This window comes from Suncus etruscus, chromosome 2 (genome assembly GCF_024139225.1).
Source record: "Suncus etruscus isolate mSunEtr1 chromosome 2, mSunEtr1.pri.cur, whole genome shotgun sequence".
In the NCBI taxonomy this organism is placed as follows: domain Eukaryota; kingdom Metazoa; phylum Chordata; class Mammalia; order Eulipotyphla; family Soricidae; genus Suncus; species Suncus etruscus.
The window spans coordinates 391,206-408,645 of NC_064849.1; the positions used below are offsets into that span (position 1 = coordinate 391,206).

General features: G+C 52.9%; 1 protein-coding gene across 1 annotated transcript in view; it reads right to left on the reverse strand.

Annotated features, from left to right (window-relative positions):
* Positions 1-3,644: 3,644 nt before the first annotated feature.
* Positions 3,645-17,440, reverse strand: part of WSCD2 (WSC domain containing 2) — a 28,817-nt gene continuing 15,021 nt past the window's right edge. The window contains 5 exon segments of the mRNA XM_049767890.1: positions 3,645-4,700; positions 9,607-9,807; positions 13,681-13,705; positions 13,708-13,847; positions 14,974-15,148. Of these exon segments, the coding sequence (XP_049623847.1) occupies positions 4,348-4,700; positions 9,607-9,807; positions 13,681-13,705; positions 13,708-13,847; positions 14,974-15,148 (894 nt within the window). The 3' untranslated portion in view covers positions 3,645-4,347.

Below are 17,440 nucleotides of genomic sequence, written 5' to 3' on the forward strand. Positions count from 1 at the left end.
GCTGAAATCAAGTAAGATAAAGGCTAAATGAGGAGAGGGAGAGAGAGAGAGAGAGAGAGAGAGAGAGAGAGAGAGAGAGAGAGAGAGATGAGAGAGAGAGAGAGATGAGAGAGAGAGAGAGAGAGAGAGAGAGAGAGAGAGAGAGAGAGAATAGGTTGGTTTCATGAGCAGCTGAAGACAGTAATAGAGGAGGAGGGAAAAGTGTGAGTTTTCAGATTATGAAGCACCACACAATAGGGTGGGAGAAATTCATAGCCAGAAAAGGTGGGGACGGGACAGGCCTCTTGGAGAAAGGGAGGCCCTGAAGAATGCAGAATGCAGAATGGAGCCCCTAGAAGTCTCTCCCACAAGTGCAGAAAGCAAGCTGGCAGCATTCTAGGGGGCACTGGAAACATTGGGGGAGCAGTTCCAGTCAGTGGGTCTTCAGTGCTTCTGGTCAGTGCACTGGGGGACAGCAGGAAGGGATGACCCTTGTTTGGAGACCCTGGGAAGGACACTGTGACACTGAGGGGGCCTGGGAGCAGAGGACAAGGGCCAGCCCAGCTCCGGTTCCACCTCTGAGGCTCCCCCTGTGGCTATAATCTCCCAGATAATGGAATCACACCTCACAGAGGAAGAGGCCACTCTTCCTTGGCTTCTCTGCCCCACCAGCATCTCCCCAAAAGCTTTCTGACCCCTTTACAAGGCCCAACTCAGGATTTAGTGACACTGAAACTCTTGAGAGACTGTTGGTTTGGGGGTTGCTGTGTATTTTTGGGGGGAGTTAGTATCTAGTGGTACTCAGAGTTTACTTCTGGCTCTGCACTCAGAAATCCCTCCTGGTGGGCTCAAAAGACCATTGGGGATGCCAGGGATCAAACTCAGGTCAGCTATGTGCAGGGTAAGTGTTATTCCCACCGTGCTATTCCTAGGGCCCATTTGGCTTTTTTTTATATTTGAATTTTATTTATTTATTTATTTAGATTTTGGGGTCACACTTGGCTGCGCTTAGGATTCCTCTTGACTCTATGCTCAGACATTACTCCTGACAGGCTCGGGGACCATATGGGATGCCTGGGATCCATCTCAGGTCAGCTGTGTGCAAGGCAAATGCCCTACTACTGTGCTATCGCTCTAGACCCTTGGTTCTTTTTAAGTCCCTAGAAGTTATAACTGTGCCTGGCACACACCAGATACCCAGTAAACAGGTGTTGAATGAAGGAACAAATGAATAATTTTGTTTTTCGGTGCGGGGGGGAGTTTGAGATATCCAAATTGGACTCTTAGCAGTGGGTGACTGGGGTTGAGGTCAAAGGAGAGGCAGAGGGTGGCCAGAGTGGGACCCACCTCTGATCTAAGGAAACCCTCCAGGATAGGATTTGTGGGGTGAGGATCCTGGAGTCTGTAAGGCTCCAGGCCTGAAGGCTCCTGTCCTGCCTGGCCAAGGAGCTGGGCTGGACACGGGTGTGTTGGTTCAAGTCTCAGCCAGTCAGACGAGGGCTGAGCGCCCAATGCTGGGGCTCCGGCCAGGGCTGGTTCCCTAGGGGAGGGCCCTGTCTTCGAGCTCAGCATAGGGCTTTGGGCCTGGGTGCTGTTTCAGCGGGCTGCAGGCATCAGGGCTGTGGAAGGACCAGATCCCAAGGGTCCAGGCTCAGCCTGCTGGCACGTAGGGTGTTTAACTGGGACCAAGGGGTGCGGATGGGGGAGACGCTGACATCAGGACTCATCTACTACTAAGACCTGGCTTGAGATCAGGTGGGGTGAGCCCAGGGCCCAGCCGGTCAACTCAGGAAAATTTTGGAGCCAACAGGACAGGCACCCCCCCTCCTCCGAACTGATCCTGGAGGAGCTGCCATGTGAGCATATCTTCCTTCTGCCAAACCTTGGAGGGCACTGGAAGAGGTGAAGAGAAGTCCTCCCTCTGGTTCCCCTGATTTCTCCTGCCATCTGAGCAGGGAACAGAAGGCCCCCTGCAGGCCCGGACATTGACGCAGCACTCCCAGCTCTGGGATGCTCTCCTTGGCTCCTCCGTCTCTCGCTGCCTCCTCTCATAACCTGAGAGCATAGCCAGAGCCACTCTGAGACTCTCTCTCACACACATACAGACTGCCTGAAAGTCCTCCACATACCCATAACCTCTCACCAGCCACACCAGGAAGTGCCCACCCCTCTGAAATCCTCTAGGGTGCTGTCCACAGTCACCACGGGTGAAACCATGGCCATGGGCCCTCCTCCCTCACGAAGGACACCATCATACCCACCCACCCCCACAGCGTGACTCTGCATCCAGGATCTCCCCCATACCCATCAGAGATGAGGTAGCTGCGGCTTCACCAAGGGGTCCATGATCTAGGCACACAGACTCAGCTAGGTATGGAGGTAGTCAGACACAGGTCCTGGCTGCCGTGATGGTTACACAGGTATGGAAACTGCATGCCCGGAACATTCTATGTCTACATTTCCTGTCTGTACACACTCAGGGTGAACCAAGGTACACGCACATTTACACACACACACACACACACACACACACACACACACACACACAGAAGCATCATATATATGAACTTGCCAGGCATAACATTGCCACAGGGTTAAATTATCAACAAAACTTGCTTTTAATGATGGTGTTGACCTGAGGAATCTTGAGATAGAAAAAGAGAAAGAGAGAGAAAAAGAGAGGGAAGAGAAAGAGAAGAGAAAAAGAACAGAAGAAGAAGAAGAAGAAGAAGAAGAAGAAGAAGAGAAGAAGAAGAAGAGGAAGAAGAGGAAGAGGAAGAGGAGGAGGAGGAGAGAATGGTGGTTCGAGGTGATCAACCACCGGCAAAGAATGGGCCCAGTTCTCGGGCCAAGAGTCTCTGGGAGAGAGAGGCTCTTCCAGTGGGAGGGGAGGCCAGAACCTCTCCTGGTGAGAAACCTAGAAAGATGTTGGGGTGGTGGGGATGGGACATGGTACAAAATACATTCGGGACCCCAGCCTTGGCTCTGGAGTGGCCCATTTCCTACTGCAGGGGTCTGGGAAAAGGCCCTATTCCTGGGCCTTCTCTTTGCATGGCGGGTCCCCAGGGGAGGGAGGGAGTTAGTCATATTCCTCTTAGAAAAATAGATCTCTTTACACTCGCCTTCCCCAGTCTCCTGGCTATTTGGGAACAAGCCTTTGCTGGCACCCCAAGCCTTCAGAGGGGCTGTTTGGGATCATTGCTCCAGACAGAACAGCAAAGAGACGTGACCTATGGCTTTTGCATCTATATGGGGGGTGGTGGGAGGTGGGCAGGTGTATGAGGTCGGTGGTAGTACCGCAATTCAGCGGGCTCCTGGTGGGGGCCTTCTGACGAGAAGGCCAGGGGACCGTGGCCTTGGGGGATCCTTTGGTTTGATGTCTTATCACGAGAGCACAGGGCATGTGTGGACACGAGGGGCCACTGTGTCCCGTCTCCTCAGTCACACCATCACCCACCCACCCCAGACTCCGTCCTCTTGTACAGGAAATGCCGACGCTCCAGTGTGGGTCTCCTGAGGGTGGGACCTCCAAGTCTGAGGCGCCAGGCACCCCTCCGCACACCAGGGGCACAGAGCAGCCACAGGGCAGAGTCCGAGAAGAGCCACATCAGAGTTGCCACGTGCCACAGTGCCTCTGTGGCCCTCACGCTTAGGTTCTGTGCGTGGCTATTGGGACCCTGGTTCACGGGCCACAGCAGGGCCGTCTGAGTAGGGATGAGGCCAGCAGCTTTTCTTCTCAAGCTCCGTGTAGCCTGGGGGTAGGATCAACTCCAGAGCACAGAGTGGGGGGGACAGTGGTGCCATGTGAGCACCACCGCCCTCCCTGCCACCCAGAATGCCTTAAACCCTAGCACCTCAGAGAAGCATTCCCTGTCGACTTTCTTGGGCTGAAGGTACCAGCATCACCTTTGGTGCTATCACTTCAGGGTCAAGGTCAAGGGGAGGCCTTAAAAGCTCAGCTGAGCTTTTACAGCAGTTCCTGTTATGGCAGTGCCATGCTCACACCAACATGGCGGAGGACATTCAGCATGTCCTGGGTCCAGCCATCCCACAAGTGCCACCAGAGTGGCTTGAGCTGGGACCACCAAGGACAGAACCAGGGTCCCTGCAGCTGGAGCTTCCCTGCCCCGCACAAACCAGCTGCCGCTCACTCACTCGCATCTCCAGTGGGTGGGGATGAGGTTGGAGCTGGGGCAAGCGAGTGTCTGGACAATCTCTTCCCTCTGTCATCATGCAGGAAACAGTGAAGACCCAAAGCAGCCCGGGATGGGGTAGGGGGTGGACTCCAAACCCCAGACAGAAAAGATTTGGGGTTGGGGGGTTGACTTGGTGAGGATCCCTAGCCGCCCCACCCCCCAGTCTGATGCATCATCTGGGGTAATAATTGTCTGGCACGCCAGTGAGGTTCCGGGCCCGGAGGGCCGCGTCCACCATCTTGATATAGGCCGAGATGGCCTTCTGCATGTCAGCAGTGTAGGGGTCATACTCGAGCTTCCGCAGCCCCGAGCGCTTGAAGTTGCCATCCTTCTGGCTCTCCACGCACAGCAGCCGGTCCTCCCTGACGGCCACGCCCAGCAGGCTCACCATGCGGCCCAGCTGGACAAAGAGGTCTTGCTTCAGGTCTTCAAAATGTACCACCAGCACCTTCTTGCCAAACTTGAGCCAATCCAGCGTGTGGGTGGCCCACCATGGCGCGTAGTTACGAACAAACTCAGGCCACTCTGTGGAGACAGGGAGGGGACTGTGTCAGCTCAGCCGGGCAGCTCCTGTGGCCACGGGCAGTGGACAGTCATACTATGCTACCACGTCATTCATAGTAATGACAACCTCTAGATGATTGTTGAGCGAAATTTCTGGGTGGGTCCCTCCCAGAGTGAAATCCACAGTCATTGCTGGATCTCATTTCTGGTAACCCCCAAAGCATCACCATTCACTTACCCCCAGAGAGGAAACTGAGGGGAGCGACTAGCCCAAGGTCACACAACCGAGCAAGCTCCAGGTACCTCTCTGGCCTTTCCCAGGCAGCTTCCCCTCCCCGGCCTTCCTCTGAGCAGGGCTGCTGCATATGGCCACAGAGCTAAACTGGAACCCCCCAGTCCAAATTGTGGTGTGTGATGAAGGCCTATCTCTTTGTGGAATCCACTCCCCGCACCTCCTTCTCTCCCGTGTCCCTGCTGGAATGCCCACCCCCACGGGCTGCTTGGTAAATATTTACGGCAGTAACTTTATTTCTTTAATCTGTAAGATAGATTATTTAAACTCTATCTGGCTAATTGGGCCCATACTGTTATAATGGGTTAAGACCAGATGTATCAGAGTGATTAGAAAAAAATGCTCCGTGTATCTTCTGAGCTTTGTTCCTGCGTGTGTGTGTGTGTGTGTGTGTGTGTGTGTGTGTGTGTGTGTGTGTGTGTGTGTGTGTAAGTTCCCCACTCCTGAGTCTCCCCAAAGCATCCTTGATGGTTTGGTGTAAAATAACCCAACACACCACCACCACATTTCCAACCCCAGGTGAACAGGTCTTCTAGCCTCATGGTTTCTCTGCTCAGTAAGCCAAACTTGAAACCTGTTTACTTCCCAGGGTTGAATGAGATCCAGGTGGACTTTTACATATCAAAGGTGTAGGTGGAAAGGAAAGAGGAAATTGGGGGTAATAGCAGGGTGTCAGCTAAGAGTAGGGGGCAACTTTTCCCCCAGGCTTCAGGGCAAGGCTTGGCCTTAGGAATCTAGAGGCAATAACTGTGTTACTACATCTTTAAAGGGAATGATGTTGGGCTGTAAGTTATTATATCTGGAACTCTACTTGGCTAAATCCCCAACTCCTAGGCAGAACCCACTAATTCTCAGGGGATGGAGGAGGGAGTTCTGCAGAGGGGGTTCAGGGCAAAGGAAGGGCCAGGGTGCATTTGGACAGGTGTCCCAGAGGGAGCCCCTAGTCTGTCCAGACACGAAGGCCTCCTGTGACAAGTGGGGACACTTCTGTTGCCTGAGCACTGTTTTTGGGTGCTTAGGTGTGTGGTCTCAGCAGAGCCCAGACTCTGGAGGCTTGAAGCCACCGAGGGGCAGGTCTGGGCAGGATGGAAGCGCGGAAGCTCTGGGTATTCTTTGGGGAGCTCAGGTCCTGCCCAACCTATTCCAACCTCTTCCCCACTCTCCCGCCCCTCCTCCTACTGGTCTCCTTCCTACTCACTCTCCTCCAGCAGCAGCCGAAAACTCAGTATTCACAGGGGTCACACAGCCCAAGGCACCTCCCAAGCTTCAATTTACCCATCCTCAAAGGCAGCTGTGCAGGGACCCACCTCTTGAACAAGGTGGGCAGAATAGGCTTGGGGGCTTGGAGAGATTTGGATTATACCAGGGCGTGGAAGGTGCTCACTAAAAAGGAGTAGTGCTTTTTTTTTTTAGTTTAGTTTTGAGGAGCCACACGCAGTGGTGCTCAGGGGTTACTCCTGGCACTGTGCTCAGAAATTATTCCTAGCAGGCTCGGGGATGGCTATGGGATGCCAGGGATCAAAACCCGATTGGCCTTGTGCAAGGCAAACACCCTCTTGGTGTGCTGTAACCAGGCCTCAGGGAGCGATGCTTTTGGGCAACAACCCCTGACACCCCAGAGCCCACCACAATGGCCGGGGCTTCCTTCCAACATCAATACAATCGGGTGTCCCCAGGCCCCCTCCTAAGGCTGATGCTCTCAGGAAGAACCTTAATTACTTCACCGGAAAGAGGAACAACAATGAAAACAAAAGTTTCCAAAGAGATCCAGAGTCCAGAATTCCATGCCTGACCTACTCCAAGCCCCAAGCCACAGTGTGAGGATGGATCAGCCGGAACTGGCCCACGCATACATGCACCCAAGCACGGACACACAGGCACACACACAGGCACACACACACGCACACACGCGCACACACACACACACACACAGGTGACAGATCCCTCCTCATTCTGTCTTCCTGCCACAGGAGGCCATGGGTTGGATTCGGAGCTGAACTGTGATGATTTCCCCAAGAATCATCGAACATGCATGGTTTCATTACGCAGAACCAGGACAATTCACCTTGTGTAATCATTTCGTAAAGCTTTGCTTTGGACCCATTCCAGGGAGACTATAAAACTAATGTGTTGGAACCGAGAGAGAGAGAGAGAGAGAGAGAGAGAGAGAGAGAGAGAGAGAGAGAGAGAGAGAGAGAGAGAGAGAGAGAGGAGAGAGAGAGGAGAGAGAGAGGAGAGAGAGGAGAGAGAGGAGAGAGGAGAGAGAGAGAGAAAATAAGCGTGGATATGTGTATATGAATGTGTGGGTATGTGTGTGGTAGGGTGGGTGGGGAGTGTCTGACATTCTAAACCAAAGCCCTGCTAAAGTAGTCCTTTTTGGGGTTTCTGGTTAAAATGAACATTTACACCCGGGACAGACCTGAGTATGATTCCCAGCATCCCACAGGGTCCCCGGAGTCAGCCAGGAGCGATTCCTGAGCACAAAGCTAGGAGTAGCCTAGAGCACTGCCAGGTGTGGCCCCAAAAAATCCAAAATAAATAAATAAATGTTGTTTTTCCTAAAAAAAAAAAGATTAGTGTTAAAAACATGTAAATTCGGACCCAATGACCTTGTGCTTCTTTAAGGCCCCCGAAGGCCCCCAGAGCTGAGGGATTCAGAGTGAGGGCCTTCACCTGAGCCTAGCAGACAGCATCCCCATCTCCCACTGCAATGGGGGGGTCAAGGCTGATGGTCCTTAGGAACTCACCCCCAGGGGGCTCAGATTCTGCACAGACCTTCCAGCCTACGAGGGGGCTAATGTCCAGGAAGGAAACGAGGTGGGAAATAGGCTCATTAGGAGCCTCAGCCAGAACACTGGACCTCTCAGGCCTGGGAGGGAGAGGTACCGAGTTCCCACCCCCGCAGACTCCTATGGCAATTCCTTGTTCCCTGAGAGAAGATGTGAATCAACACACACACACACACACACACACACACACACACACACACACACACACACACACAAACACACACACACACACACACCCCACTCAGGCCTTCTTCCCTTGGGGCTGAAAGTTCCTGGGGGTCTGAATGAGGCCATAGAGACTTCAGAAATGAAAATAACCCAAACTATGGGGCTGGAGAGATAGCACAGCAGCAGGGCGTTTGCCTTGCATGCTGTCAACCCAGGACTACCTGGGTTCAATTCCTGGCATCCCATATGGTCCACCAAGCTTGTCAGGAGTGATTTCTGAGCACATAGCCAAGAGTAAACCATATAGCATTGCCGGGTGTGGTCCAAAAACCAAACCGGATCCGACCAACCAACCCAACCAACCAACCAATCAATAGACTATTAAAAATGAGAGAGAGAGAGGATAACCCGAACCTGAGACAAGGAGTGACAGTAGGAAAGGTGTGGAGGGAGGCGTGCTTGTGCCCCATAGGTCAGCAACACCACTGCCTCTCTCTGGGCCTCAGTTTCCCCTCTCACAGAGAGGGAATCTTGACTCATCTTCCTTGGTGCCTGCCTCAGGAGCTGCACACTGGAGTCCCCCGACCCCTACAACACTGCCCAGGTCCCCAGGGTCCTGAACACAACCAGGACATTCGAGACCCCTGATTGGGGGTTGACCTCCTGGGACCTTTCCAGATCTTCCCATTTAGCAATGTTTCCGTTCCCAGAACAGCTCAGAGTATCCTCCCAGCCATGACGTCCCTGTTGAGGCTGTGACCAGTGGTGGCAATGGTGGCCCATGAGTTAGTGGCCCATTCAGCCCATCTGTCCCAAAAGGGCAGACTAGAGGCAGGGTTGGAGGTGGGAGACACCCCTGAGGACACTGCGTACCCCCATCACAAGATCCCAGAGTGCTGGGGACTGAACTGTAGTCAGAATCCCTGAACTCTCCCTTCAGCCCCTACAGAGTTATTTTATTTTATTCTCTGATTACTGTGGCTTTGGGGCCACACCCGGCTGTGCTCTGGCAGGGCTCAGTGGGGGACCCTATGGGGGTGCCGGGGATTGAAACTCTGGTTGGTTGCCTGCAAGACCAATGAATGCCCTCCCTGCTGTGCTAGCACTCCGGCATGTGCTGAGTGATTCAAAAGTATTAAATACCCAGAGATACTCCCCCAAATTATCTCATCAGAATAAGGGATAAGAAATAAGGATCAGGGAGATTAAGGGGTTCACTGAAGGAAGACCTGGGATAGGAGTGGATGTCTTTCAGCACCACACATGACAGCCTCATGAAGAGGCGTGACGGGTGCGGTAAGTGTCTGATGTACATGCGATGTGAGTGTTGTCTGTGTTCTGTGCCTGTGTCTGTGTCTCTGTGTGTATTGGAGCCTGTAGGTGTCTTAGGTATGTGTGTGGTTGTGTCTGTTTAGATGCATCCGTGCATGTGTGTTGCTTGTAAGTGTTTTTATGTTTTCTGTGTGTTATGTTTTATGCATCTCTGTATATGCGTGTTTCTGCCTGTGTGTCCGTTTCTGTGTCTCTCCGTGTCCATCTATTGCTGTGTGTCTGTCTCTCTGTGTGTGTCTCTGCACACATCTCTCCGGCACTCAGCCCACCCTGTGGTCTCACCCATCGGCTCTGACTGTTGGGCTCCCCCGGGCCCTGTCCCCCACCCACCCCATCCCCCGAGTACCTTTGCCCTTCCAGTGCGCGTGAGCCGCGAAGCCGACGTGGCCCCCGTACTTGCGGTTGAACTCGGCCATGAGCGCCTTGTAGGGGTTCCGGATGAGCAGGATGGCCGCGTCGAAGGCCTCGATCTCCTTCTGGCCGCTCTCGTGCGTCTTGATGCAGATGGTCCTCCCGCTGCGCCAGTGGTCGCGCTCCCCCTTGAACCCTTCCCAGGGCAGGAGGGGAGAGCACAGCCGGTGAGCCACGGCGGGTGGGTAAGAGGCGATTCCCCACCATTTTGGGAGGCCCCCGGGACCCGCACTTCTGCCAGCCAGCCTTCCCTTACTTTGCTGCTGGCAGAACCACGGGAGATGTTGGGATTGTTGCCCTGCTGAGTGGGTCAGTAGCAGCATCTGGGTGCTGGCAGGGAGTGCTGGAAAGTTCTCATGGTGGCAGCTGCATCACCTTGATACCCTTAGTCTATGGACTAAACTTGCGTGGCCAGTGAGCTGAGGGCGGAAGGGGTTGCCCACCAACCCTCCACTCCTCAATCCCTCTGAATTCTGCTTTCCTGTCAGAAGGACACTCTTGGGGGTGGGCCGCTAGTAGTGAGGGATCAAGGTCCAGTTACAGCGTGGGGAAGTGCCCAGCCCACCCAGCCCACGCCTCTGTCCATGTACTCCTGGAACAGGAGGCTGGCAGGAGCGGGAGGAGAGGCGGTTACTTGAGGGAGGAAAATGTTAGTGCCTATCAGGAGGGAGACTGCCGTGCAAAGATCCTTGGTGAGCTGAGAATCACACAGGTGTGAAGGCCCAGGGGAGAGCAGACCAGGGGCCACAGGGTCAGGAGACAGGCAGGGGCCTGTAACTAGGTCTAGTCCTTGACCGGAAACACCGCGCACCTCTAGATGGCCATCCATGAGGGAAGGTCATGGCAAGGTTTCACTGCCAAAGCCTGGAAGTGGGCAGTTGGGAAGAAAGGTTCTTTTTTGTTGTTGTTGTTGTTTTTTGTTGTTTTTGGGTCACACCTGGCAACGCTCAGGGGCTACTCCTGGCTCTACACTCAGAAATCGCTCCTGGCAGGCTCGGGGGACTATATGGGATGCCGGGATTTGAACCACTGACTTTCTGCATGGAAGGCAAACACCTTACCTCCATGCTATCTCTCTGGCCCCTAGGGAGATCCTTGTCTAGGCTCTTGTCTAGGCACTTAACACCATCCCAACTTCTTCAGCAGTCCAAGGAGGAATGTTACATATGGGGAAACTGAAGCCCAGGGCAACTAACCAGCCGGCTCACATGGTGAGCTCATGCTGGTGAGAGGCAATGCCATATTGCAAAGCTGTTCACCTGAGCTGCCCTTTTTCTGGAGAGTTGAGTGGGTTCCCATGCCCCCCCCCCCCCAGACTGACAAAGGGCCTCCTAGCTGGGTTCACTTGAGCTGTGGCTCTTCTCGGCCACACCACTAACTCCAGGTGCTTCCGAGCCCAAAAAGCAAACCTGGACCTGGCATCCTCACCACCCAGCTGCCTCCATGCAAGGAGATGGCTTTGGAAATCTCTGCAATGAGCCTCCCCAGTTCTCTCCCCCAGCCCACCCCCCCATCACCAGCATAAGCTCAGACAAGGACAAACCCGGCTCTCAGTTACCTCCAGAGCCCACAGCGTGGGGGTCTGGGCCCTGGAACCAGTCTGAGAACTGGTCACTGAGCCTTAGGTGAGGAAGCCATGGTGGAACCTAACCCAGCCTTGCCTTGGGGCTGTTCCTTCCTTCTCCCCTTTTCTGCCATCCCCCTGCCTTCTTCCTGCCTTCCCTTCCCCCAGAGGCCCCCCTTGGCTGTCCCTGAGCTCAAGGCAGGGAGGGAGGGGCAGCTAGAAGAATCTGTAGCCTGTGGTGTGGTCCGTCCCTGGCACGTGCCTGGCACTGGCAGCACCCCACAGCCCACATCTGGCGGGTGCTTAGCTTGTGCTAAGCCTTCGAGGATTAAACTGCTGTGGGGGGAGTTTCAGTCCCTGGCCCTGTTCTGAAGGCTGCCCATCTGGAATGGGGCCCGAGTCGGACACATCCTCCTCTGCAAAGACTTGACCACAGAAACGGGGTAATGAAACCCATGTGTTTTCTCATCGGGGCTCCAGATGGCTCTGGGAAACCTCAGACGAGAAATCCAGACCTCTCAACTCTGCCAGAGAAGCTTGTAAACAGAGGTAGCTCAAACCCAACTGAATGACCCCAAAGATGTTTAACTTCCCTGGATGTCCAGGTAATAGCAATAATAACCAACAACCAAAACAAATGCCCCAAATCTGTTAAAATTTGATGCACTGCTTGTTGTTTTATTTTATATGGGGGGTGGGTCAGTGGACAGTTTAGACCACAACCAGTGCTGCTCAAGGGATATTCCTGGCTCTGTGCTCGGTACTGATTCCCAGGATGCTTGGAGAATCCATCCTATACAATGTGAGGGATTTAAACACGGTTATTTGGGCCACAGAGATAATAGATAGCACAGTGGGTGGTGTGTTTGCTCTGCATGTGGCCAACCAGGTTCGATCCCCGGCATCTCATAAAGTCCCTCAAGCACCACCAAGAATGATTACTGAGGGAAGAGCCAGGAGTAACCTCAGAGCACTGCCGTGTATGGCCCCCAAACCAAACCAAACCAACAAACCCCAGAGTTGTCTGTACGCAAGGGTCTTGCCTTACCCCTGAACTATCTCCTGGGCTCCATGCTGCAGCGTTGATCCCGGAATCCCTAAAACACGATTTACGGTTCCCCTTCTCCCCTGCTCTCCGAATTCCTCCTCCTTCCCTCACTGGAAAATAAGCAGCTCCAGCAGAGGAGACGTAGGCTGGTTTGTTCTGGGTCTGAATCCTCACGGGACACTCTGACCAAAATTGGCCTGACTCTCACTGTGTCATTTTATGCCCAGCACCACATGTCACAAGCATTGGAGACCCATGAATTCACCTTCTGGACAACCTGGACAAATCCTTCTGTCTGCTCTTATTTGAGGGCACAGGACCAGAGAGGTATAATATAAGTCACACAGCCAGGAAACCAGTCCTCAGCTGGTGGCAGGACTGGATGCCCCATGGCAAAGAAGTCTCTGCCTGTAGACGAGGGAGAAGGGGACCCTCGCAGGTAGTACCCCTGTTTTCCCCACACCCACAGATACCCAGAGATTACTTATCTTTGAGACAGATGGATAATCATGTACATGTTTTTGTTTCATTTTGTTTGGGGGCTACACCTGGTGGCACTTAGGGGTTCCTCCTCTACAAATTCAGAAATTACTTCTGGCAGGCTCAGGGGACCCTATGGGATGGCTCGTGGAGAACTTAAGAAATGCAGTGGGCCTCAGATGATGTTTCTCAGATGTTTTTCAGACTTGAGAAAGATGCCTGAGAAGGGCACAAGGAAATTCTGGTGGGCTATAAGGGGAGGGAAAGGTTTGAAGCAAAAAGAGGAGGCAGAAGGGGTGTTCTTTTAGCCCAGCCAGCACTCTCCTCTAGCCCATCCAGCACCCCTGAGCCACTCCTGCCTTATTATCTTTACTCTTGGGGATAACACCTAGTGGTATCCAGGCTTACTCCTTGGCTCTTTGCTCAGGGATCAAGGCTGACAATGCTCAGGGACCATATAGGGTGTTGGAGATCAAATTCAGGGTCAGCCACGATGTGCAAGGCCAGCCCCTTTCCCCACTGTGCTATTCTCTGGCCCAAACTTTCTTTTTGTTTTTGTTTTTGTTTTTTGTTTTTTTAGGCCATAACCAGCGGCACTCAGGGGTTTACTCCAGGGCTAAGTTCTCAGAAATCATTCCTGGCTCCTGGGACCATAGGGATGCCCGGATATCAAACCTGCACCTGTCCTGGTCAGCCGCATGCAAGGCAAACGCTCCTACCACTGTGCTACCACTCTGGCCCCCAAACTTTTTTGGTGATGTTCAGGGCTGATTCTGGCTCGGCACTCCAGGGATACTTCCTGGCGGGGTTCAGGGGATTCATATCCGGTTCAGGGACCGAATCCCAGGTCAACCGTCCATGGTGAGCGCCCTTCTCCGTTGCAGCGTCTCTCTAGCCACTGTGCTGAGTGCCCTCACCTTTGTTGTAGAGGTGACCATCGAGAGTAAGTAGCTGCCCGTGTAGAAGCCAGTGGCCAGCTCGATGAGGTGGCGGGCCCAGGTGTTGCCGGCGCCCGGGAAGCTGGCCAGCGCGATGAGCTGTTTGGACTTAGCCGGGAGGAATCTTCTGTCCATGCAGCGGTTGTCTGCAAAATCAGCACACAGAGCATGCGATGGTGGGACTGGCCAGAAAAGCCCAGGGTGGGGGGCTCCCATGATCACTTCCAAACACTGCAGCCTGGACATTTGTCAGCCTCAGTTTCCCCACTTGTAAAATGGGAAGGAATAAAACCATTCTGACCCCCATGTCACCCCAGGTTGATGGAAGAGTTCTGGAGGACCCTGTGTGAAAGGGAGGGAACACTGCTCTCTCCAGCCTTGGTTTCCCCAGGCGAGTTGCTTTCTTTCCACTAGCCTCCATGCAAGCTTCAGTTTAGCACCCTTGGTCTACACCCCATGCCAGCTGCTCATGTGGGTCCCCAGCCCTGTGGAGTTGAGTCTCTGCAGACCTCGGGCTTCTCACTCTCACCCCACTCTTCTAGTTGCTGGAATATTGGGGGTCATCAGGGCACACTGTTCCCCCAAATGCATCAAGAACAAGAATGAACGGTAGACATAATAAAGGAAATGTGAACCAATGTAAAAACAGTGGGGTGGGGGTCCAAAGTGATAGCACAGAGGGGAAGGTGTTTGCCTTGCAAGTAGCTGACCTGTGTTTGATCCCCAGCATCCCATAGGGTAGACACTGGAGAAAGAATAAATCAGAAGTGTGGATTTTATAGCCAAGGAAAGAGAAGGAGAGAGGGGGATGGAGTGGCATGAAGAAAGAGAAGAACTTAGAGGAAAATGGACAGAATTCTAATGCCAAAGGGCACTTGGATATCAACAGCTAACAACTTCAATTTTTTAAAATTTCTTTTAGGGGCCACATCTGGTGATGGCCAAAAGTTACTCCTGACTCTGGTCAGAAATTAGTTGGAGGGTACTGAGGATCAAACCCAAGCCTGGCAGTTGCAATACAACTGTCCTCCCTGCTGTACCCTAAGAACCACATTTCACAGATGGAGGAAGTTAGGTCCAGGCTGGGAAGTGACTAGCCAGGGCCCATGCCATGGTCTGTGTTGAAGATCCAGGCCCCTCTCGCACTGGATGTCTCCTGATGTCAGGATATGGAGATCTTTGAGGTGGGGGGGGGAGAAGGGTCTGCAGGGCCCCCCTCTTGCCAGAATCTGCCTGCCTGGCTGGGCAGCTCAGAGAAGGAACCCGTCTCACCTTGCACCTGCGTCTGGTAGACGATGAAGTACTGGGGTGTCCCGCAGCTCTCGAACTCCTCGGCGCTGCACCTCTGGGCACACAGCTGCTCATCCTCTCTGTCGTGCAGGGGGAAGCGTGTGGTGGGAAACCCACAGTGGCAAGCAGTGCCTGCCAGAGCAGCCAGCGGGTATTCCTAGAGGGGGTGAGAGAAAGGAGAGAAATGCCTCGAGCCAGGATTGCCAAAGTCCTAGGCCCGAGCCTCATTTGCGCCCCTCTGTCCCTTCTCTGTCACTTTCCCAACTCAAGTCCCCCCAACTTCACTCATCAGTCCCACTGTGATGATTTTCCCCGGCCCGTGCAAAGACTTCCTGGACTTCTCTGGTCCCGGTTTCACGGAGCTGTAATGGATGAAGAAACTCTGGATGGCTTCATTCGTCCTGTAAAAATGCTTTTTTGGGGGGTGGAACCCTAACACATCAGGAAGGCATTTGCCTTGCATGTGGCCAACCTGGGTTCCATCTCTGACATCCTATAGGGTCCCCCAGAGCCCTCCAGGTGTGATTCCTGAGAGCAGAGCCAGGCGGAAACCCTAAGCAAAAAACAAACAAACAAAAATGCTTGTTGGCTATTATTATGCCCCAGAAGCATCACGGACACACCAGGGCAACCGTCCCTTTATTAGAGTTGGTCATCACAAGACTCAAGGGCGTCAGAGGTCAAGGCAAGACTGAGGGAGTGGCTGGAGTGAAAGCATCGGAGACAAGGAGTGAGAACCCCAAGTCTGAGAAGGTTATTTTTGTCAAAGGGCAAACCAGGAACAAGAAGCAAACATTGATGTAAACAGGATGAAGAGGCAGATGATTGGGGCAGATGAGGTTGGGCGGGTGGGTGGTAATGGTTTGAGCTATACCCAACAGTGCTGGGGCTTAATCCTAGAGGTGTTTGGGGGGATCCTATGGGGTGGCGGGAATCAAACCAGGGTCAAGCAAGGCCAGCGCCTCACGTCCTGGAATGAGTCTCTGTTCCCAGAGCTGATTTTTTTTTGTTTGTTTGTTTTTGGTTTTGGTTTTTGGGCCATACCCGCCGATGCTCAGGGGTTACTCCTGGCTGTCTGCTCTGAAGTAGCTCCTGGCAGGCACGGGGGACCATAGGGACACCGGGATTCGAACCAACCACCTTTGTTCCTGGATCGGCTGCTTGCAAGGCAAACGCCGCTGGGCTATCTCTCCGGGCCCAGAGCTGATGTTTTTGTGTCTGAATGTGTCTGTGATCATTATGGAAAGACAAAGAACTACTGAGTGGCTGGAAACCATAAAGGAACGTAACAGAATGTCAGCAATTTGCTTAGCAATATCAGGGGAAGAAAGTCTCCAGCCTAAAAATGCGGAACTTTTGTCTAATTAAAAGTTCCCCTTTCGGGGGTGTGTTTGGGCCACATCCAGCTGTGTCCAGGCATTCATTACTACCGGCTCTGTGCTCCGGGATCTCTCCTGGCAGGGTCTGAGGATCTCATGGGATACAGAGGATTGAACCTGGGTCGACCTGTGCAAGGCAAATGCCCTCCCCACTGCGCTCTCACTTTGGTCCCTAAAATAGTCTTTTTCGAGGTAAATAAAAATAAGTGTTATTACAATAATGTCTTATTTTTTCTTAAATCCCACAGATGAGTGAGACCATTCTGTGTCTATAGCTCTCCCACTGACTTATTTCACTCAACATCATAGTTTCCATGTCCATGCATGTATAGCAAAACTTCATGACTTCAGCTTTCCTGATAGCTGCCAAGTATTTCATTGTAAATTATTGTAATAACACCCAGAGACAGTAGAGATGAGGGCTGGAAGGACCAGCCCATGCTCTGAAGCTTGCCACAAAGAGTGGTGAGTTCAGTTGGAGAAATAACTACACTCTATTATGACCATGTAGTGAGACAGAGAAACAGAACGCCTGTCTCGAAGACAGATGGGGGAGGGGAGAGGAAGGGGAAGTGGGGGGCATTGATGGTGGGAATGTCGCACTGGTGAAGGGGATGTTCTTTTTCATAATTGAAACCCAATTATAAACATGTTTGATAATGGTACTTTAATAAAGATTTTTTGGAATAAAGATATATATTTAAAAAGAATAAATACGTGGAGATTTTAGGCATAGCCTGCTATCTGACACATGTCCACACAGCCAGGTGACCCCACAATCCAGCGAAGGACCCTGTGGCTGTGGCTCTCTTGTGTCCTAGCAGGGGGCCCATCTCTGTACCATCACCTCCTCTTCTGGAGCCCTCCCTCCAAAGAGAACTCTGAGCCACCCGCAAGTAGGAAGTACTTGGGGGAGCACTTCCCTGCCTTTGTGTTCAGCAAGCACAAAACACAACAAGAAGTGAACACCTGAGCTCAGCTGTAAATAGACGTGGTGCCCAAGGACTGAGCCCCAGCACTCCTGAGAATGGGTGGTGGATGGAGGAGGTAAGATGCTGGCAGATGAAAGC